At 44.0% G+C, this 18,406-nt stretch overlaps 1 protein-coding gene across 2 annotated transcripts in view; it reads right to left on the bottom strand.

The window, feature by feature from the left end:
* Nucleotides 1–8,201: 8,201 nt before the first annotated feature.
* The window catches only part of SLC25A28 (solute carrier family 25 (mitochondrial iron transporter), member 28), a 10,494-nt gene continuing 289 nt past the window's right edge, over nucleotides 8,202–18,406 (bottom strand). The window contains exons 1-4 of one of the 2 annotated variants that reach the window (XM_015559360.1): nucleotides 18,395–18,400; nucleotides 11,507–11,735; nucleotides 10,125–10,181; nucleotides 8,202–9,049 (exon numbers count right to left, since the gene is read on the bottom strand). In XM_015559360.1, the coding sequence (XP_015414846.1) occupies nucleotides 8,532–9,049; nucleotides 10,125–10,181; nucleotides 11,507–11,729 (798 nt within the window). In that variant the 5' untranslated portion in view covers nucleotides 11,730–11,735; nucleotides 18,395–18,400 and the 3' untranslated portion in view covers nucleotides 8,202–8,531. Of the gene's footprint in view, nucleotides 9,050–10,124; nucleotides 10,182–11,506; nucleotides 11,736–18,394; nucleotides 18,401–18,406 lie in introns of those variants that run through there. The other variant, XM_015559361.1, reaches the window with a different exon arrangement.

Here is an 18,406-nt window from a genome sequence, read left to right as displayed (position 1 = left end):
CCCCCCCCCCCGGGATCTCCTCCTTGCTTGCTCTAATTCCAAACAACCGGCAGTGTTCTGTTTGCTCTCCCAAGACCCAATCCTGGCATGAAGAACTAATGGCGACCTTGAGGCCTCCCTGCCCTCTGTCTGCCTGTGTCTTGTGCAACCTGATGCCATGCAGATCGAATGTGTCATCCATCTTCTGAAGCCCCCCTGAGCCAGGAGCGGGAGAAGGGGAGAGGGTGTATGTCTTATAAAGAAGATGGGAGGTGACTGGGAGGGCTGGTTCCCTTGCCCTCTCCTCTGCTTCTGTTCCTTGGACACTGTCCAGGTGGCCCAGACTCAGTGGAGTGACCCTGAACCAGCTCAATGTCTAACCTTTGGCAAACCAATGCCAGGAATTTGATGTGTTTGGCTGAAGTGGGCAGCAGATCTAGGTCACAGCGGTGTTTTACACTGCAGGGCTCTGTTAACACTGTGCACATGAAGTCAGCGTGGCAGTAAGGAGTAAGGATGCCCAGACTAAGGGTTCAACGAGCTGGCTGAGGGCCCGTGACTGCGTGGCTGTTGGCAGTGCCTTACCCTTCCTCAGCATCTGATTTCTCATCGATAAAATGCAGATAATAATTCCTGCCACGCCTAACACACGGGATTTTTGTGAGACTCCCAGTTGAGCTGATTTACAACACGTGATATAAAGTGGTAAAAAGCACACGGCTCCCCATATATTTCCCTCAGACAGTGGTTGTGAAGGTCACCCAAGTAGTTAACTCAATGACCAGCACATAATAGACACTCAGTAAAGTATTATAAGTAATTCTCATTGTTGCTTATAAGAATTCTAGATATGCAAGTGTGATCTTAGACCACAGAGCCATATAAAATGTAAATTCTTATTTTTATCTTTTATTTTGCTGCTAGTAGGCTCACACGGCCATGGGTCCCAGCCCAAGCAGATTTCTCCATCCAGGTGACATTAGTAACCCCCCTGCCATCCTCCTTGCATTTGGCAACTCCCCATTTCAGCCCTCTGCACAGCCTCTTCCTCAAACATCACTCCCATCGCACTGTCCCTCTTGAGGCACAGTGTCTTTGATGGGCGTCGACCTCAGCACCCTCCAGTTTGGTCTTTGAAGCAACCTCCCTTCTCCACCCTCCGGAGCAGTCATTTATCCTCCATACCGCTGCTATTCCTTGAGTCATCACTGACAGATGGAACACTCTGGTCTCTTCTCCCTTCTTCAGACTCAATTCTTCTTCAAAATCCAAATCAACTCCTTCTTTTGGGAAACTTCCTCTGACTTAACCAGTCCGCTTCACCCAGCTGTGTTGGCTCTGTTTGTATTCCCTGATGTTGCTTTGGCCTGACTGTGACTTTCTACATGTTCTTTGTGCCACGTGCAGGGACCGGGTCTTCTGTTTCTCTGGATTCCTGACCAGCACTTAGTGGGATGTGCTGCACTTGGAGGCATTCTGCAGAGACTGTCCTTGACCATGAGGCCCTCGCCTCATGATCTACATGCCTAGGCCCCTCTTTCACAGCAGCAGTTCCTTGAGGAAAGGTGCCACCCTTCAATGAAATATCCTTGTCAGATGCCAGGGTGGGTCCCTACCTCTCGCCCCACCCAGCGAAAGCTTTCAGCTGGTGCCTGCAGAGGGCAAACCCTGCATGACTCACGGTTTCCCTACTCAGGTATAATGGTTCCAGTTCCCCAGTTAGACAGAAACCTTGCAGCCAAAAGAAACCCATGCAAGGAGTACACTGGGGCTGTGGATCAGTGTTTCTGCAGCAAACAGATTTTTTTTCTCCTTGTTCATTTTTCTGTGTGTATCTGTGGGTAAATGCCAGGATGTAACTCCCCCAGACACCTCTGGTTTGGTTCCGGGCCTCCCTGGGAGACTCGGAATCTAAGACATCTGATGCCAGGGTGTCACTGGTGGGGAGGCGCTTAGGAAGAAAGTACAATCCTGAGCTTGCTTCGGTGAGCAGATCTGCTCCCAAGTTTCTCTTCTCTCCTTTGGTGTCTGTTCACGTGGCATTGGTGTGTGTTTGGCAGTGGAGCTAGAAGATAGGTAAGATCCTGTCCGCCCTGGAGAGTCTCACCATCTGATGGAACTTCTAGTCCCTAGTGGGAGGCCTCTATGAAGGCCCCTGAATTCCTGCTCTTCTCTCTCCCATAAACTTTTAAGGTTCAACACCAATTTGAGAATATTTTGAAAGTTATGGATTCTTTCCCTGGGAAAAAAAAGCACACATATCCAATAGTCTGCATAAAACTCCAGGAAGTTTATAGACCCCATGAAGCCCATCCACAAACCCCCTAAGCCCTAGGTAAGGAACACTCCTGCTCTTAAAAAAAATCAACAAGGATGAGGAGAGGAGGGGGGAAAGAACACCTAAAAATGGAATGCAAACAGAAACAAAAGTAACTAATTCTATTTCAAATAAATAACATTACCACATTGAAGGGAGAGTAAGCAAACCAACAAATTAAAACCAATGAATATTGAATTCTAGTTAGAAAGACTTTTTGCTACAGTGGTATGGTTTAGCAATCCTGAAATACTTTTTGTGTGCTGTTTAATTGAGCAAATAAATAAATATACTGGGGATAATGGGAGCCAGTTCTTGCTGGTGGAGAAAAGAGTTATAAATATAAAGAACGGGCTCTAGCCGGGTTGGCTCAGTGGATAGAGCTTTGGCCTGTGGACCGAAGGATGCTGGGTTCAATTCCAGTCAAGGGCACATACCTCGGTTGCAGGTTCCTCCCCAGCCCGGGCCCCGTTTGGGGTGCCTGCAGGAGGCAACCAATCGATGTGTTTCTCTCATATCAATGTTTCTCTCTGTCTTTCCCTCTAAAAGTCAATGGAAAAATATCCTTGGGTGAGGATTTAAACAAAAAAGTACTTTCTCTAGAAAAAAAATAAATGTAAAGAAAAGGAAGACTAAAATGAATCTTGTATTGGATTGGAATGGAGGTATCTCTAGGAGTTCCTGGGTGTGTGTGTGTGTGTGTGTGTGTGTGGCTATAGACCTGAATTAAGATACACACACTTATTTGTATTTCTTAGTTCTGTTTGCTAACAGGCTTAGAAGTAGACACTCAGTCACACTGAGCACACCTGGCATCCAGATCTTGGTTTCTAAATACTGTACTATCCTCCACTAAAAGGAACTAGGGCTCCTCAGAGAAATGGCTGCTTTTAGGGCTGAGAGAGGGAAAGTACAAAATGAGCCTAGAATATCCTGTTGTACCAGAGAGCAAGGAAGTGCTAAAAAGATAATGGTGATATGTCAAAAGAACAGAGGAATCAGAAGGGGCTCCTGTTGGTCAAATCTGGTACAATCGGTAACAATGGTAATATTACCATAGAGTAGTCATAGAATAAAATAAGAATCTATGCCCTCATACCAATGTAAAGAAAGAAAGGAGAGCTTTTCCTTATAGCAGATTTAATAAACTAGTAAATATAGAAGGAATAATGAAGTTAGAATATCATCATTGTGCAACTGTTATAGCAATAAATGATGTAGACAAGAATTATCAATGGGCCCAAACCGGTTTGGCTCAGTGGATAGAGCGTCGGCCTGCGGACTCAGGGGCCCCAGGTTCGATTCCGGTCAAGGGCATGTACCTGGGTTGCAGACACATCCCCAGTGGGAGATGTGCAGGAGGAAGCTGATCGATGTTTCTCTCTCATCGATGTTTCTAACTCTCTATCTCTCTCCCTTCCACTCTGTAAAAAATCAATAAAATATATTTTAAAAAAATGTCCCAGTCCCTTTCCGCGCGCGCGAGCCCCGGGTGAGCCCCGTACCTCTGTGCTTCTCTCCTGCAGCTTCTGTGGGTCTCAGTGTGCCTTTCCTTCCTTCTAGTTGTAGAGTTTACAGTCAGCCAGGCTTCCTGTGGTTCTGGGTGAAGTCCGTATTGTTTCTCTGAGGTATTAATCAATTGTTGTGTGCGGCGTTAATTTCCCGGTGTTTATCTCTGCCGCCATCTTAGTTTCCCTCCCAAAACTTGGAAGTTTGATGAAGAATAGGATATTTATATAAACTGAAAGTTCCTCCTTACAAAGTATTTATTAACTACAAAAGGAAAAAGTGAACACAACCATAAACAGCTGATCAAAACTAACAATACCAACAAAGAGACAAACTGACCTCATGTGCCACCTGCTGTGATGTCCTGAGAAGGACTCAACATCATTTCTATGGTGCATCTGCCCAAACTGCACAACCTGAATCTAATTATGAAGGACATCAAGCAAAACAAATTGAAGGACATTCTACTAAACAACTAGCCTGTAATCTAAAAAATAAAATAAAATAAGTTCATGAAAGAAAAAGGAAGGCTGAGGACCTGATCTAGAATAGAGAGATATAAGTGCAATGTGTGATCTGCACTGGATGCTGGATTATCAGGGAAAATAGCTATAAAATAGGACATTATTGGAACAGTTGGTGAAATGTGAATATGAATTGTGGATCAGATAATAATTTTGTATCAATGCTACATTTCCTGATTTTGATAATTGTGGGTATATAAAAAAATTCTTAGAAAGTACACACTGAAGTATTTAGCAATAAAAAGGGCATAAGTAGTTCAGAAAAATGTGTGTGTGTGTTTGTGTGTGTGTGTGCACGCACGCGCACATGCGTGCGCGCATTTGCGCGCGTGCATGTATATATGAATAAAATGGTAAGCCACCTGGGGCAAAATTTTAGCAATTAGAAAATAGCAATAAATGTTTGGGGGACATTTTTATAATCATTAAATTATATACAAATTAAAAGTAGAAAAATATTTGCACTAAATTGGAACTATCACACATTGCTGGCAGGAGTACAAATTGATATGAGCACTTGCAGAACTCTGATAATATCTATTAAGGCTAAACATATACATCCCTAGGTCCCAGCAAGTCCACTCTTATATTTTTATTTTTTTAAATATTTTTATTGATTTCAAGAGTAAGGGAGAGGGAGAGAGAGATAGAAACATCGATGATGAGAGAGAATCATTAATCGGCTGCCTCCTACACACCCCACAATGGGAATTGAGCCCGCAACCCAGAATCAAACTGTAACCTCCTGGTTCATAGGTCAACACTCAACCATTGAACCATACCAGCAATGCTGAACTGCTAAAGACATGGGTGGTCTTGAGCAGCAGAGGGCTCCCAAACATGGAGTGGGGGTGGGGAACCTCTCTGTCCAGCATGCTTTAGAGCAGTGGTTCTCAACCTGTGGGTCGCGACCCCTTTGGGGGTCGAACGACCCTTTCACAGGGGTCGCCTAAGGCCATAGGAAAACACATATATAATTACAAATTGTTTTTGTGATTAATCACTATGCTTTAATTATGTTCAATTTGTAACAATGAAAATACATCTTGCATATCAGATATTTACCCTGCTGGCCAGCCTCATCCCTTCCATCCTGTCCCCTGCACCTGGTCTCCAGTCGGGATCTCTTCAGCACCTGCTGAGAGGTGGCACCAAGCTGTCTTCTCATTCTGACCGTGTCCACACCTGCCCTACCTACTCTCCTCTTAGTCATTCAGCAACACTCTTGATAATACATTACTACAAAGGTGCAGCAAGGACTGACTAAGCTTTTGTGCCTTTTTACAATGGAACATTGTGGTTATTCATATTGAGGTGATGGAAGAAAACTTAATAATGTGGAAAGACAGGCACCTATTATGAAGTTGATTGCAATGTGATCTGCTTTTGGAAAATTTTAAAAAATGCATGAAAATACTAGATGTACTTGTAAACTGGGGGTGGGGGGTGAGAGAAAATACTAGATGTACCTCAAAATGTTGTCATATTCTCTAGGTAATGGGACTAGAGGTATTTTCTTGTTAAGTGTGATTTCTAAATTGTATAAAAATTAGCATTGATCAACTTTTATTGGCTTTTATGCAGGATTTTTTTTCTACTGTTCAGCAAAACCACCTCTTTTCTGTTAACTCTGACCTGCACTTATCTCATCTTTCTGTCCCTAAACCTCATTATTGGTTCTGTATAATCCAGTATGAAGCTATAATGTCTTGTATTATTACAAGATACTTTCATTCCTGTTCATCATATACCTTTAATGAAGAAAAGTTTTCTCGGGTCAAATTGTGACTTATTTTTTCACTTTCCCCATCGCGTAGCACTTTGCAGAACGTGGCCACTTGATTGTGACTTGGTCCTGGGTTCTCAAGGCTCCACATAACTCACAGCTCTCATGGGGATGGTGCGCCCCAGGGAAGTGAGGCTTACTTATTCCTGACCCAGGTGTCCAGTCCCTGCCATTCCAGGCTGCTCAACCTATAGTCTATTCTGCCTCTGTCTTCTCTAGTGATTGGGCTAATGCCCTGTCCAAAATCCAAACTGACTGTTCTCCAGTAGCTAGAGCACAAGCAGGATTAGATGGTCACCGTTGCATTTTTTTCTCATTATTTGTGAACTGTATTAGAGATCGGGAGGGTTTTACTGACTACCATTCTTTGAGAAATTACCCCATATCCGTTCTTGAAAAATGGGCCTTATTGCCATAGTGCCTACTGTGGTCCGGGTCCTCTGCCAGGCAGTAGCTCTGCAAAGGTGACTGCTTGCAGGGAAAGGTCCGGAGAGGCATCCCTTTGTTCTCGTGCTTAGTCCGTGCGGGGAGGCAGCTGTTTTACTAGCCAGCCTTCTGAATTGACCTCCGCAATATTTTACTTCGTGAGTCAAATCCAGAGACCACCGTTTAACACTAGGAACATCTCTCTTTTCCATCGCTAAATCAGAAGGGTGACATAGTTTACTTAAACAAGGCTTAGAACAGGCGACCCTGCTGTTTTCTTGACAGTTTTATTTCAATGGCATTCAGACATGATTCTCCATAGATACTTGAAGGGCTGTCAGGTAGAAGGAGGACAAGATTTGTTCTGTAACCAAATCCTATTGATTCTACAACCCTAACGTTGCTCCAGTTTTGCTCTTCCTCCATCTCCCTTGCCTCGGTCCTGGTCCAGACCACCTTGCAGCCTCGCCTGGATGGCTGTGATGGCCTCCTGACCCGTCTGCCAGCCTGTCCAGTCTTGCTCCTCTAATCCTTTCTCAGAGAGCCTCAATAATCTGTTTAAATTGTAAATCTGATCACGCCACGCCTCTGCTTCAAATCCTGTAATGCTTCTGCATTGCCTTCAGGATAAACTCTAAACTCCTTAGTATTGCTTTTAAAACCCAGTCCCTGCTTAGCTCGCTAGCAGGACGCCTCCCAGAGTGTCAGCTTTACCAAACCGCTTGCACACCAAACCCTGAACACTTCTTCTCTTCCCTCCAGATTTTGCTGAGAACATTTCCCCTCCCCTCTTCACGTAGTTAGCTTGTCTTCCAGGGGTCACCCTGATGTCACTTCCTCCAAAAGCAAAGTCATAGCCTCTACGAGCTGTGCTTACCTGTAAAATAGATACCTGCACTACCTACTTCTCAGATTTTGAGCAAGATGAGATCATGAATGTTAAATTACTTGTAAAAGCCTTAAAATGAAAGATATTATTTATCATCTAATCTGCGACTTGCCGCTTGCTAATTTTAGTTTTGCAACTGCATTAGAAAACGAAGTGCCACATGGGAAGTCTGATGGCTGCAGGCAGAGCTGAGAATGAGAACAGAGAGATCTACTTTCCCTGTGTCACAACACTGACCTCGGGAAAAGACAACAGTGGGATCGAGAGCGCCTATTTAGCCTGGCCGGCGTGGCTCAGTGACTGAGCACAGACCTATGAACCAGGTCACAGTGTGATTCCTGGTCAAGGCACATGTCCAGGTTGTGGGCTCGGGCCCCCAGTGTGGGGTGTGCAGGAGGCAGCCAATCAATGGTTCTCTCTCATCATTGATGTTTCTATCTCTCACTCCCTCTCTGAAATTAATAAAAATATATTTTAAAAACAAAATAGGAAATCCATTAAAGCTATACAAAATAATAAATAAAAGAGCGCCTATTTAGCTAAGCTCTGTCAAAGGCCCATTGTTCCTGCCATTAGGGAGATTCCTTGGAGCCTAATTACTAAAACAAGAGGAGTGGGACCCCAATGTTTTAAATCGCTGTGAAAATCAGCAGAAACCAAACTATACACATATGCAATAGACCTTCCTCTGGGCCCCTTCATTGATGCTTCAAGTCAAGAATAGTTGATGCATTTCACCTCCCCTTTGGCTAGAAAAACCCAATGAAACCATTTAACTTAAACGTTTTTTATTAGGAACCAGGGGATTGAGCTGCTTATCCCTCTCTAACAGTCGAGAGCAGGTCATCAGGCCCAGGATGGAGAGGTTGTCCACGTGCTGTGGCGTGCTTTGTTGCACTTGCTTAGGGCCTGGAAGGAAAGGTGGCGCATCGGAGGTTGGCAGTAACTGGTGTTAGCCAAAACACCAACAGCCTGGGGAGAGCCTTCTACTTTCCTTCCAACTCCACTCAAGGCTGGAGCATGCCAGGAGACAGAGAATGCGGCTGGAGTGGGTAGAGCACAGCAGTGTTGTCTGAACCTCCGACTTCATTCAGTGCTACTTCACTTGCCTGCCCTCCACTCTTCTTGCCGTTTAGTGATCAGGTATTTGAAGAACTCATACACAGACCATGCAATGGCTGTGGAGGGAATCTGGTAAATTACTCTAGCTTGCACCCCTCGGAAGTAGGCGGTCACACCACCTACTTGATATACCGTCCTGAAGGCACTAGCCATGCCTGTAATATGTCCTGTGAAGTTTGAGTTCAAAGCCAGGGATTCCTGGGTGTTGAGCAGTGTTTTGCAAACGTCCAGTGGGGTTGTGACAGCGGCAGCTACAGCTCCTGCACAGGCTCCGGAGACAACATGGGAGCTGGGGTTGTACCGTCTCTGGGGGTTAAAGTGCTCCTGCAGGAATTCATAGGTCATGAAGTGAATGGCTTGGAAGGGAACGTTCATGGTCAGCTGGGTGGTGTAGCTGCGGTAAAAGGCTCCGGCCCCTTCATTTTGCCACACTGCCCGTACACAGTCTGTCACCCGGTGGTAAGGTGAGTTGTACATCTGCATCCTCTGCTTGACCACTGGCAATGCCATCAACGAGAAGGAAGAAACGGCGACAACAACCAACCGGTGAGCAAGTGTCCAGATTCAGAGTCCCAGGGGAGCGATCAGCCAATGGAATGGAGACAGAAAAAAATATGAGCGAGCTGTCAGCCTGATACGGTTTCCCTTCTTTGAGAGAAGGGGATCTGAGAGGGTTTGCAAAAAGCCCAAAAATAATGGACCCACTTCCAGCAGGATTTCTTTAAAACCAGCTAAATAACACCTAAGATAGAGGGTTTCCTTGAAATAAGTAATTACCTCTCATTATATCATGATTATGTTACCTTTTTGTAACTCCCGAAACAAGAAATGACTTGGTGGCAGTGAACACAGTGCATCCTCAGGTACTACGAGCACCTAACTCGTACCACATGAGGACGGTTATACCTCCCACAGAAAGAAAACAAAAGTCCTAGCCAAGAGTCTGGCTTCAGTTCCCAAATATGTATCTTCCACTCCCTCAGGTAGACTACATGGTATGAGCTCCCTGGATCTTCACTTTAGTTTTGGCCCTCTGCACACCATGGCCTTGCCCAGACAGGCAAAGAACTGGAAGTTAAGGAACATGGCAATTATGCTATCCCTTCCTATCTGCTTGGGAACCTCATCATCCAACTAAAATGCCAAGATCCAAGCCACGGGGCAGGGACTGAACTCTACAATCCACCCTTTCGTTCCTATCTCAACGATCTTTATTCCAACAAGGCAGTATTTTCAAACGTGAAAATCCATCTTGATCTCTTTGAAGTGAAATAACCTGCTAATATTCTAGATGAGACCAATTGCACTACAAGGGGCTCCCACGAAGGCCCGGAAACAGGCCCAGCAGAGCCGTATCTTTTACCACGGAAGCCCTAAAGATGAATTAAACTCAATATGCTACCAGTCCAAGGGGCTCTTCCTAAATTCGGACGTGGACGGAGCGCCCTCTAGTGGTAAGACAAGGTAACGTGGCAGGACTTCCCACCAAAACTCAGGTTTCCCAGCTTTCTTCTGCAAACCAGAAATAATAGATGCAGATGCCCACAAAGGGAAAGTTTGAGAAATGATTACCTTCAGCTGGATTCATGGCTGCATCATGAAGTAATGTAGCTACACACCCGGCCGCACCTGCAAAGGAGAAAACAACTGCCACATGTGAGGTCTGGAGAGGGCGACTGATTCACTGAGGCTCAGAGTGAAGGGAAGTGGCTGTGCTAAACCACAGTGGGGTGAGGGAATGCTAAGAGCCAGTTCAAAAGATGGGAACCTACTGCTCCTAAATCCCTGTTCTGAGAAATGAAGGTATTTGTTCCCACCAACTTAGTAAGGTCACCAACATACTTTCCACATCTAGAATACTAAGGGCAGGAAGAATCAAAGAAAATGGCCCAGATTTTATCAATAAAGATTCCAAGAATAGGCCCTGGCCAGGTAGCTCAGTTGGTTAGAGCATTGTCCTGATACGCCAAGGTTGGGTGCTCAATCCCCAATCAGGGCACATACAAGGACCAACCAATGAATGCATTAACAGGTGGAACATCAAATTGATTGTTCTCTCTCTCTCTCTCTAAAATCAATTTTTAAACTTTCTTTAAAAATTATGGTTCCAAGAATAAATTCACTTCATGCCCCAAATAGGAAGCAGATACACTGCTGCCAAGGAATGCCAGCACATCAACTGCCTCCAGAGTGGGGAGGACATGAGGGGCAGGTGCCAGATCGTCACCAAAGGATCTCACCTTCTATCCCAATGCCCCTATGCAACCCAACCTGCCTCCAAATCTTAACATCTGTCCATCTACCTTTCTTCAAGTCCCGAACTACCATATTCCTCACCATCTGCTCTCTACACTCATTTTGGTTTTTGGGCGATCCTCAATCTCCAGGCTGCTACTGGAGATTCCCTTACTTCCATAACTTCAACCCTCTGGTTTCTCCATACAGAAGTCCCTTGGCCCCACCCCCATTCACTTGTTGAGGTCTTGTCATGTCCTCAATGACAAGAACTGCCACTAGTCAGTTGGGATCCTGAAAAGGTGAGGCGAAGAGCTGGGGCTCCATTAGTGTCTTCCTTGGGTGGCTGGGTCACCTCCGATCCTGCTGAGGAGCAGGACACCACCCGACTATCAAGAATATACAACGGGGCAGTTCAGTGTGTGTCTCCACATTACCAGGGCATTAGCAGCTGATGCCAGGGAGATGATGAGAGGAAAGAGTCAAGCTGGTAGGTAAGGGAGGATATTGTAACCCTTTGTTGAGGTGCCCCAAAGGAGGGGTGGGGTTGAAGCGGCCGGTTGTCTGAGAACATCAGGTTTGGAAGTCCCTCCCCTATAATCTGGCCTACCCCAGCCCAAAGCTTCAGCTCCAAACCATGCTGAGACTGGAAAGCATTGATAGCAGCAAAGCCCAAAGAGTTGGGAAAATGGGGGAACCAGCACAGGAAGGCTCAATACCATTGGCAATATGGCTATTGCCCCCAGGATGGATTACATCACTCAATGTCTTTTTTAATTTTTCGTAGCAGGCAAAATAGAGGGCATGGGCAGGCCCTGCGCCTGTTGCTGTGACATTCAGCCCCCGCATGGGCCTCCACAGGCCCTCGGTTCTTATAATCCTCCAGAGAGCCTCCAACACATTGCGATAGCGGGCCGCTGGGTCGGGCTGTAGGCTCTGCATTCGGGTCTGAAATTACAGAAAGAAGAAGTGCAATGTCAGTAATGCCAAGTTCTCACTCAACCTCAATATTCAGGCTTTAGGCACTATGCAGACCTTCTTTGTGGCATCAAGCCAGTGGGCAGGAGTGACACCTGCCATCCAGTTTTGCTTGCTTCCAAATTTATATCCGATCTTTCTAACCCTTGGACCTTTCTTTTTCTACTCATTTATGACCCTAAGAACAGAATAACACTATTTTCCCCGAGAATATCACCCCTTGGTAAGTGTCCTGGAACTCCAAAGTGATGCACAGCCCAGCAACAAATATCAAGCCTGTGTTTCAGATGTTTGTGCGCCTTAATAACTCAGGCTAAGAACTCTACAAATGTCAAGTATTTAATGTCTGCACATACTGATGCATTTCTGAAGATGGATCGTAGGCCTCCTTCCTGACCAAATACTACACTGATTAATGAAATGAAGATGGCTCATCTTTTGATAAAACTGAGAGTTGATAACCTGACTTTTTCACAGTGTTTGGCATTGACAGCTGGGTCTGTAAGATCAAATCTTGGCAAAAGTAGCATTCCCAATAGATACTGCTCTAATTTCCTGGGAAGAAAGTTTACCCTGAAACTATGAAGTTGGAAATCAACCTAGTCTCTAAAAGTGAAGAGGCTTTCAAAATTCTAATCTAAATTGACCAAATCCCCAGACTGGCATCAGTGAATAAAATCAGTCTCCGTAAAATATAATCTTTGGAACCTCCAGGGGGTTAAAAAGATTGGAATGAAAGTTTATGGTAGATACATTTTTTTCTTTTAACTTCTGTTCCATGTAATACCATAGACGAATCCAACAAGCATAATATTAAATGAAGTAAGTCAGACACAAGAGTGTATATTGTATGATTCCATTTACCAGTATACAAGTCTGTCAATGTACCAGTAAAAAAATGTCCCAGCTTGTAGAGAATTTTTTAAGAGGTTATTTAAGCCAAACTGACAACATATGCCAGGGAAGGGAGCAAGATCTCAAATGTTCCCAGTAGTCACTTTGTATGATATTCCTTGGCAAAGTTTTATTAAAATTTGGAAAATGAATCTTACTTGAAATACTTCCCACAGAGGAAGTTTCTCTGAAGGTTGTGTCTCTCAATGAAGATCTCTTGTCTATTAATCCATTTCAAGATTAAGATGGCACAGGGACTCACAGAATATAAAATCAGTATCTAGTGCCTGGAACACAGTAGGCACCCAAAATGTGTTTGTTGAATGAATAAGTGAAAGACTTCATGAATCTTAGCTGTGTCTGTACCAGTTCAAAACGTAGCAAATCAGCCACTAGTGAGCCAGTAGGGATAACTAAAACCCAAGTACAGTTTAAATTCCTACTTCCATCTAATCATTGACTGAATCTGCATTTAAAAGCTTGAACCTTGCCCTAACCGGTTTGGCTCAGTGGATAGAGCGTTGGCCTGCGGACTCAAGGGTCCCAGGTTTGATTCTGGTCAAGGGCGTGTACCTTGGTTGTGGGCACATCCCCAGTAGGAGGTGTGCAGGAGGCAGCTGATCGATGTTTCTCGCTCATGGATGTTTCTAACTCTCTATCCCTCTCCCTTCCTCTCTGTAAAAAAGCAATTAAAAAAAAAAAGCTTGAACCTCCTGTTGGCCATCTGGAACCCAAGAGTAATGCCTTTCTCAAGAGCATGGGAGAAAAGAAACTAACTGAATTAACAGAATCCAGATTAACAGGTCCTAGTTAGCCACAAGCAATCCACATTCCTCTATTTTCCTGCCTGCTACCAACGAAGAACTGGAAGCTTGAAAGCTTAATTACTGTAAGTTCAATAAAAAATACACAGTATAACAATACATTTGGTTCCACTTCTCAAAAAAAAAAAAAAAAGGGAACTCTAATCCAATATAGGGTGTGCTTACTGATCTTTCACATCACCCAGGGGCGTAAAACCCATCAGATGAATTATTCAGAGAGACTATACGTCTTTGTTGGCTATGGCTACTAATAGATAAATTGGGCCCAGTGGCTTAACAATTATGTGTTTCCATATATTTGTTTGAAACTGATCTTGTATAGGGAGAATGTTCAGAAATTGTACTGCTTTACTGGAGTCAATAGCATATTTAGGTAACCAGTCTACTTTTTAAAAAATATTTTTTTATTGATCTCAGAGGGAGAGATAGAAACATTAATGATGAGAGAATCGATTGGCTATCTCCTGTACACCCGCACTGGGGATCAAGCCTGCAACCCAGGCATGTGCCCTGACCAGGAATTGAACCATGACCTCCTGGTTCATAGGTCAATGCTCAACCACCAAGCCCACTGGCTGGCCTAGGCAACCAGTTGTGAAAGATCCCGCCTCAGAGGTAAGACCTTTGAAAGCTGGAGGTAAGCTACTCTGAATATTTCACACACATCTAAACCTAACTCACAATTCTAATTCAATGAAAGTAAGCCCTTATAAAGAGGACCCAGGCATAAGTTTGCCAATTAAAAAAATGAATATATTTTTCCCAAATGTGTGGGCCAATAAATCTCAATTTTGGAAAAAGATGAAATCTCTAAAAATTAATAGCCTTCAATAAAAAAATCCCGGCTTTGAAGAAAAGCCAAACAAACTATTGGGGAGATCAGTGGTTTGGTAAAACAAGCCACATATGAGTCAGAAAGCCTGAGTTTAAGCCCCAGCTTAGCTAAATGTGTGGTCTTGGGTATGTCAACCTTTCTGAGCTTCAATATTAAACATAATACTGCATAGTCTATAGCATAAGATTAAGAATGGCTGGCTCATAGAGCTGTTGTGAGGATTCAAAGATTTAAGGCATGTAAAAGCCATTGGTAATTTATAAGGTATTAGAAATAGGCTTTTTATTGTATTCAAATATGATTCTCAGAAATATCAGTTCATATCTTAGAATTTACAGATCATGGCAGTGTTGTAAATTGTATGTCATTCCACAAATATGCATGGGCAACTAACTGGTCCTTAACCACTAATAAATCAAGTTTAATTTAGTTTTGTTTTTGTTTCATTTTAAAGCTTCTCTGTGCCCTGGCTGATGTGGCTGTTGGTCGGAGTGTCATGCCATATGCTGAAGGTCTTGGGTTTGATTCCCTGTCAGGGCACAGATCTAGGTTACAAGTTTGACCCCCGGCCTGTCCCCAGTCAGGGAGCATGTGGAAGGCTACTGATCGATATTTCTCTTTCACATTGATGTTTCTTTCTCTCTCTCTCTCTCTCTCTCTCTCTCTCTCTCCCTCTCTCTGCCTCTCTCCCTCCGTCTCTAAAAATCAATGAAAATGTCCTCGGGTGAGGATTAGTCTCTCTGTAGCTATAATTGTATGTCCAGCTTTTAATCCGTAGGCCATGTTTAGGAACCAGCACTACTGTGAAATTCTGTGCTGTACTTGGTTCTGGAAATCTGCTTTTGAGATGCTGTATGGAAGGCTCACACTGGGTTCAAATCATGACTGTACCACTTAAATTATATGACCTTGGACAAGTTACTTAACTTGCCTCCTTTTCTTCATCTGTAAAATATTGAAAATGGTGTCTACTTCATGAAGTTGTTTCAATGATTACATAAATAAATGAATATAAGGCATGTCAGATAGTGCTTGGCAAGTAAGAACAGTTGCCATTTATTGAATATTTATTGCTATTATTAGGTGCAAGAAAATCAAATACGCCAATGTTTCCATTTCTTAATCTTTCATCAAATGTGTATAGATATCCATTTACATCTGGAGTTTAGAAAAATGCCCCTCTAACTTATGGGAGTAAATTATTTGCTTCACTATTACAGAGCCAAAAAGTGGCACCTTGGTGACTGGTGGGTACTTTGCCAGATGGTTTTGAGAAGAGTTCTATCTGCTTTGAGTTGCAGAGCCTATCCCTATAGATAAAGCCTGGTACTTGCCTCCCAGAAAAGGAAAACTGGGATTTATTTGGGTTCTCTAAGTACCCTATGACTATGGAAATAGTTGGCCGAATAATTACGGCCTAGCAAGGCTATGCTCACTTCCCATGGTCCCTCCCAAGGACATTTTAAGTTGACTTGACCCAGATAAGTGGCTGGGGGTACACAGGGTTGCACGGCAAGAAGCAACGTCAGCTCTCATTTGCTAATACTGTGGTTGCATTAGAGGCTCCAACACAGATAACTGCCTCCAGCCTTCGGGTACAGTTGGGTAGCTCTTCTTCACTACCACTCATTTATGGTGAAGAGGAAGAAGAGCCGCCAGGGACAAGTGAACTGTGAAGCCTCTTCTGAAGGAAGAGGTTTGAATTTTACTTTCATGTCTGCACAAGTCTTTAACATACGTCCTGACACCAAATCCTACTGATCTCACCCAGTTCTTCCCTCTAGTCATTTAAGTCCCAGCATTAACGACAAATGAAAATGATTCTTCTAAAATAGTTTTTGTGTTTTTGAAGACTCTTTAGCATTTTTCTTCCAGATTAAAAAATTATTTCTTTTAATATAGGGCATTGAGGCATGACTATAATGTTGTATGACTAAGTGAAAAAAAAATTCTAAAAGTTATGTAAATGAGTAAGAACTGTTCTTCAAAAATAACTGTAGTTACCTTGGAAGGCTAGAAGTGACTCCTGGCAATGCTGTGGTTATGCAAAACATTTCTGGCACTCTTCTTCAGAAGGGGTTCCCTCAATGGATTTCTCAGTCTAGGAGTTCATAGGTCTCCTAGCTTTTTGGTCCCACCTTATCTTTGACCCTAAATCAGTATTACACATTGTGACCTCCCACCTTATCTGACATACTTGATTCTGAATGGTCTCAGTTACTAAAAATTCAATTCCATTTTGTCACAGGACAAAGATTTGCCCCATTAGATTTGCCTGCCCCAAATATTCTAGAGGCATTTCTAACAGAGGAATTTATAAAATGTTTACAACAACAATAGCATTATGTAAATACATGGAGTAAGTAGTTATAATATTTCTAAGTTAGTTACATTGCATTGTATCTTTCAAGTCATTACATAATTTTCATTGCATTCCTTGATCTAGTTTTCATTTGATACCTAGCCTGAAACAGAGCACCCTAGACCCTGCTCTTCACTCACAGTCTAAGTATAGTGACGTTATTTTGCAGTTAGATCATATTAACTTTTGGATATACAGCACTGACAATTCAGTCAGCCAGCCTAGCCTCTACTACATAAATGTCTGAATCTTTTTCACTTGTAGTTATCCAACTTACATTTCAATACTGTTAGAGCATTAACCATCTTCTTACTCCTCTCTGGTGGATTTTACTGTTTATTCCTATTCCTCCCCATTGACAAGGACATTTAAAATTCTAATGTCCACTTTAGCCAAGGGCATTCACCCTTTCAATGGGTATGGCCCCTGTTAGGAGTTACCTTTGCAATATTCTAGAATCCTACTACCACCTCAGTGTCATCCACAAAGCTTACTAAGCCCTTTCCCCATCTCCGCATCCACATTACTAATGAAAACATGAAACGGTACTGGAACCAGGGAAAAGCAGAAGAGACAGACTGCATTTCTCAATCTGATCCCCTCCTTTCGAATATATAACATTTTTCTTATTTGAGGCAAAAGCATGCATCAAAGAGCTGACAGGATATTGTTGGACTATACCCTTAACATGGAAAGGAGGCACCGGTCTCTGTCGTATTTATTTCAAGAGACGCCCCTTAAGTTTACTTCTCAATTTAGTTCTCACTTCTTTTAGCGGCTGGTACCTTAGCTCATGCACAAGAACTGTAACGAATAACCCGTTTCCCCTCTTCGCCCAGCTTTCTTCAGAAGGACCCGACTTCTGTATCCACAAATCAGCCTGCGTAATTCCACCCAAATCATGCCCTCGAATTGAGCCCATATAATCTTCTTCACACTTACATCCTACATCCTCTTTCTGATACCTAGTGCTTCCCTCCTAGGCCACTTTCCCCCTTTGGTCAACTCCAGATGGCTCAAGAAATACAGTCAGCCCCATCTCTCAGTTGGGAGCTGATGTGCTCCCTGCATATAGGACACAATCCTGATCCCAGCTCAGTCTGCATGTTCAGGAAATAGGTGGGGTGTCGCGCTTGCTGCACAGAGAAACCGAAACCTCTTTCCCACGTTACTTCCAGTCCGGCACTCTGCACAATAACTCCCAATCGCTCCCCGGTTACATGGATTAAGTAAACCTTTTATCTAGCTGAGCGGTCCCAGATTCTGATTCCTGCCCCGTCACTTTTGGGGGGAGACACAGCAAGGAGCTTGTAAAAGCGCCTGACCTCCCAGCCGCTAAGGATCTGGTGCATGCCCTTTGGCTCCCCCTGAATCAAGTCAGGGGCGCTTAGCTGTTCTCATCCCCTCCCACCCTATTCCTGCTACATCCCAGCTGAGATCCAGGGCTTGGGGTGACGGGTTTTCGTTCCAGCGTCCCGAGTCCCGAGTCCCGAGTCAGATCTCACTGACGGGTACCAATGGGTCCTGGTTCCTGGCTGGGGTCAACTCCCAGCCGGGACCTTGCTTGCATGGAGCACCGGTCGAATTGTGTGCTGGTGGCAGAGCCAGGAAAGAACTCATGTCGGCTGCGGCTCTGGGCCTGGATCCCGGCTCCGGACTGGACCCCGGGGGCGGGTCAGTCCTAGGTCGGGTTCGGAGCCGGTCCGAGTCTCACCTTGACGCAGTC

The sequence above is a fragment of the Myotis davidii genome, unplaced genomic scaffold (assembly GCF_000327345.1).
Source record: "Myotis davidii unplaced genomic scaffold, ASM32734v1 scaffold332, whole genome shotgun sequence".
In the NCBI taxonomy this organism is placed as follows: Eukaryota; Metazoa; Chordata; class Mammalia; order Chiroptera; family Vespertilionidae; genus Myotis; species Myotis davidii.
Note: the sequence above shows the minus strand (reverse complement) of the source record. Positions and strands in the feature narration are given on the sequence as shown.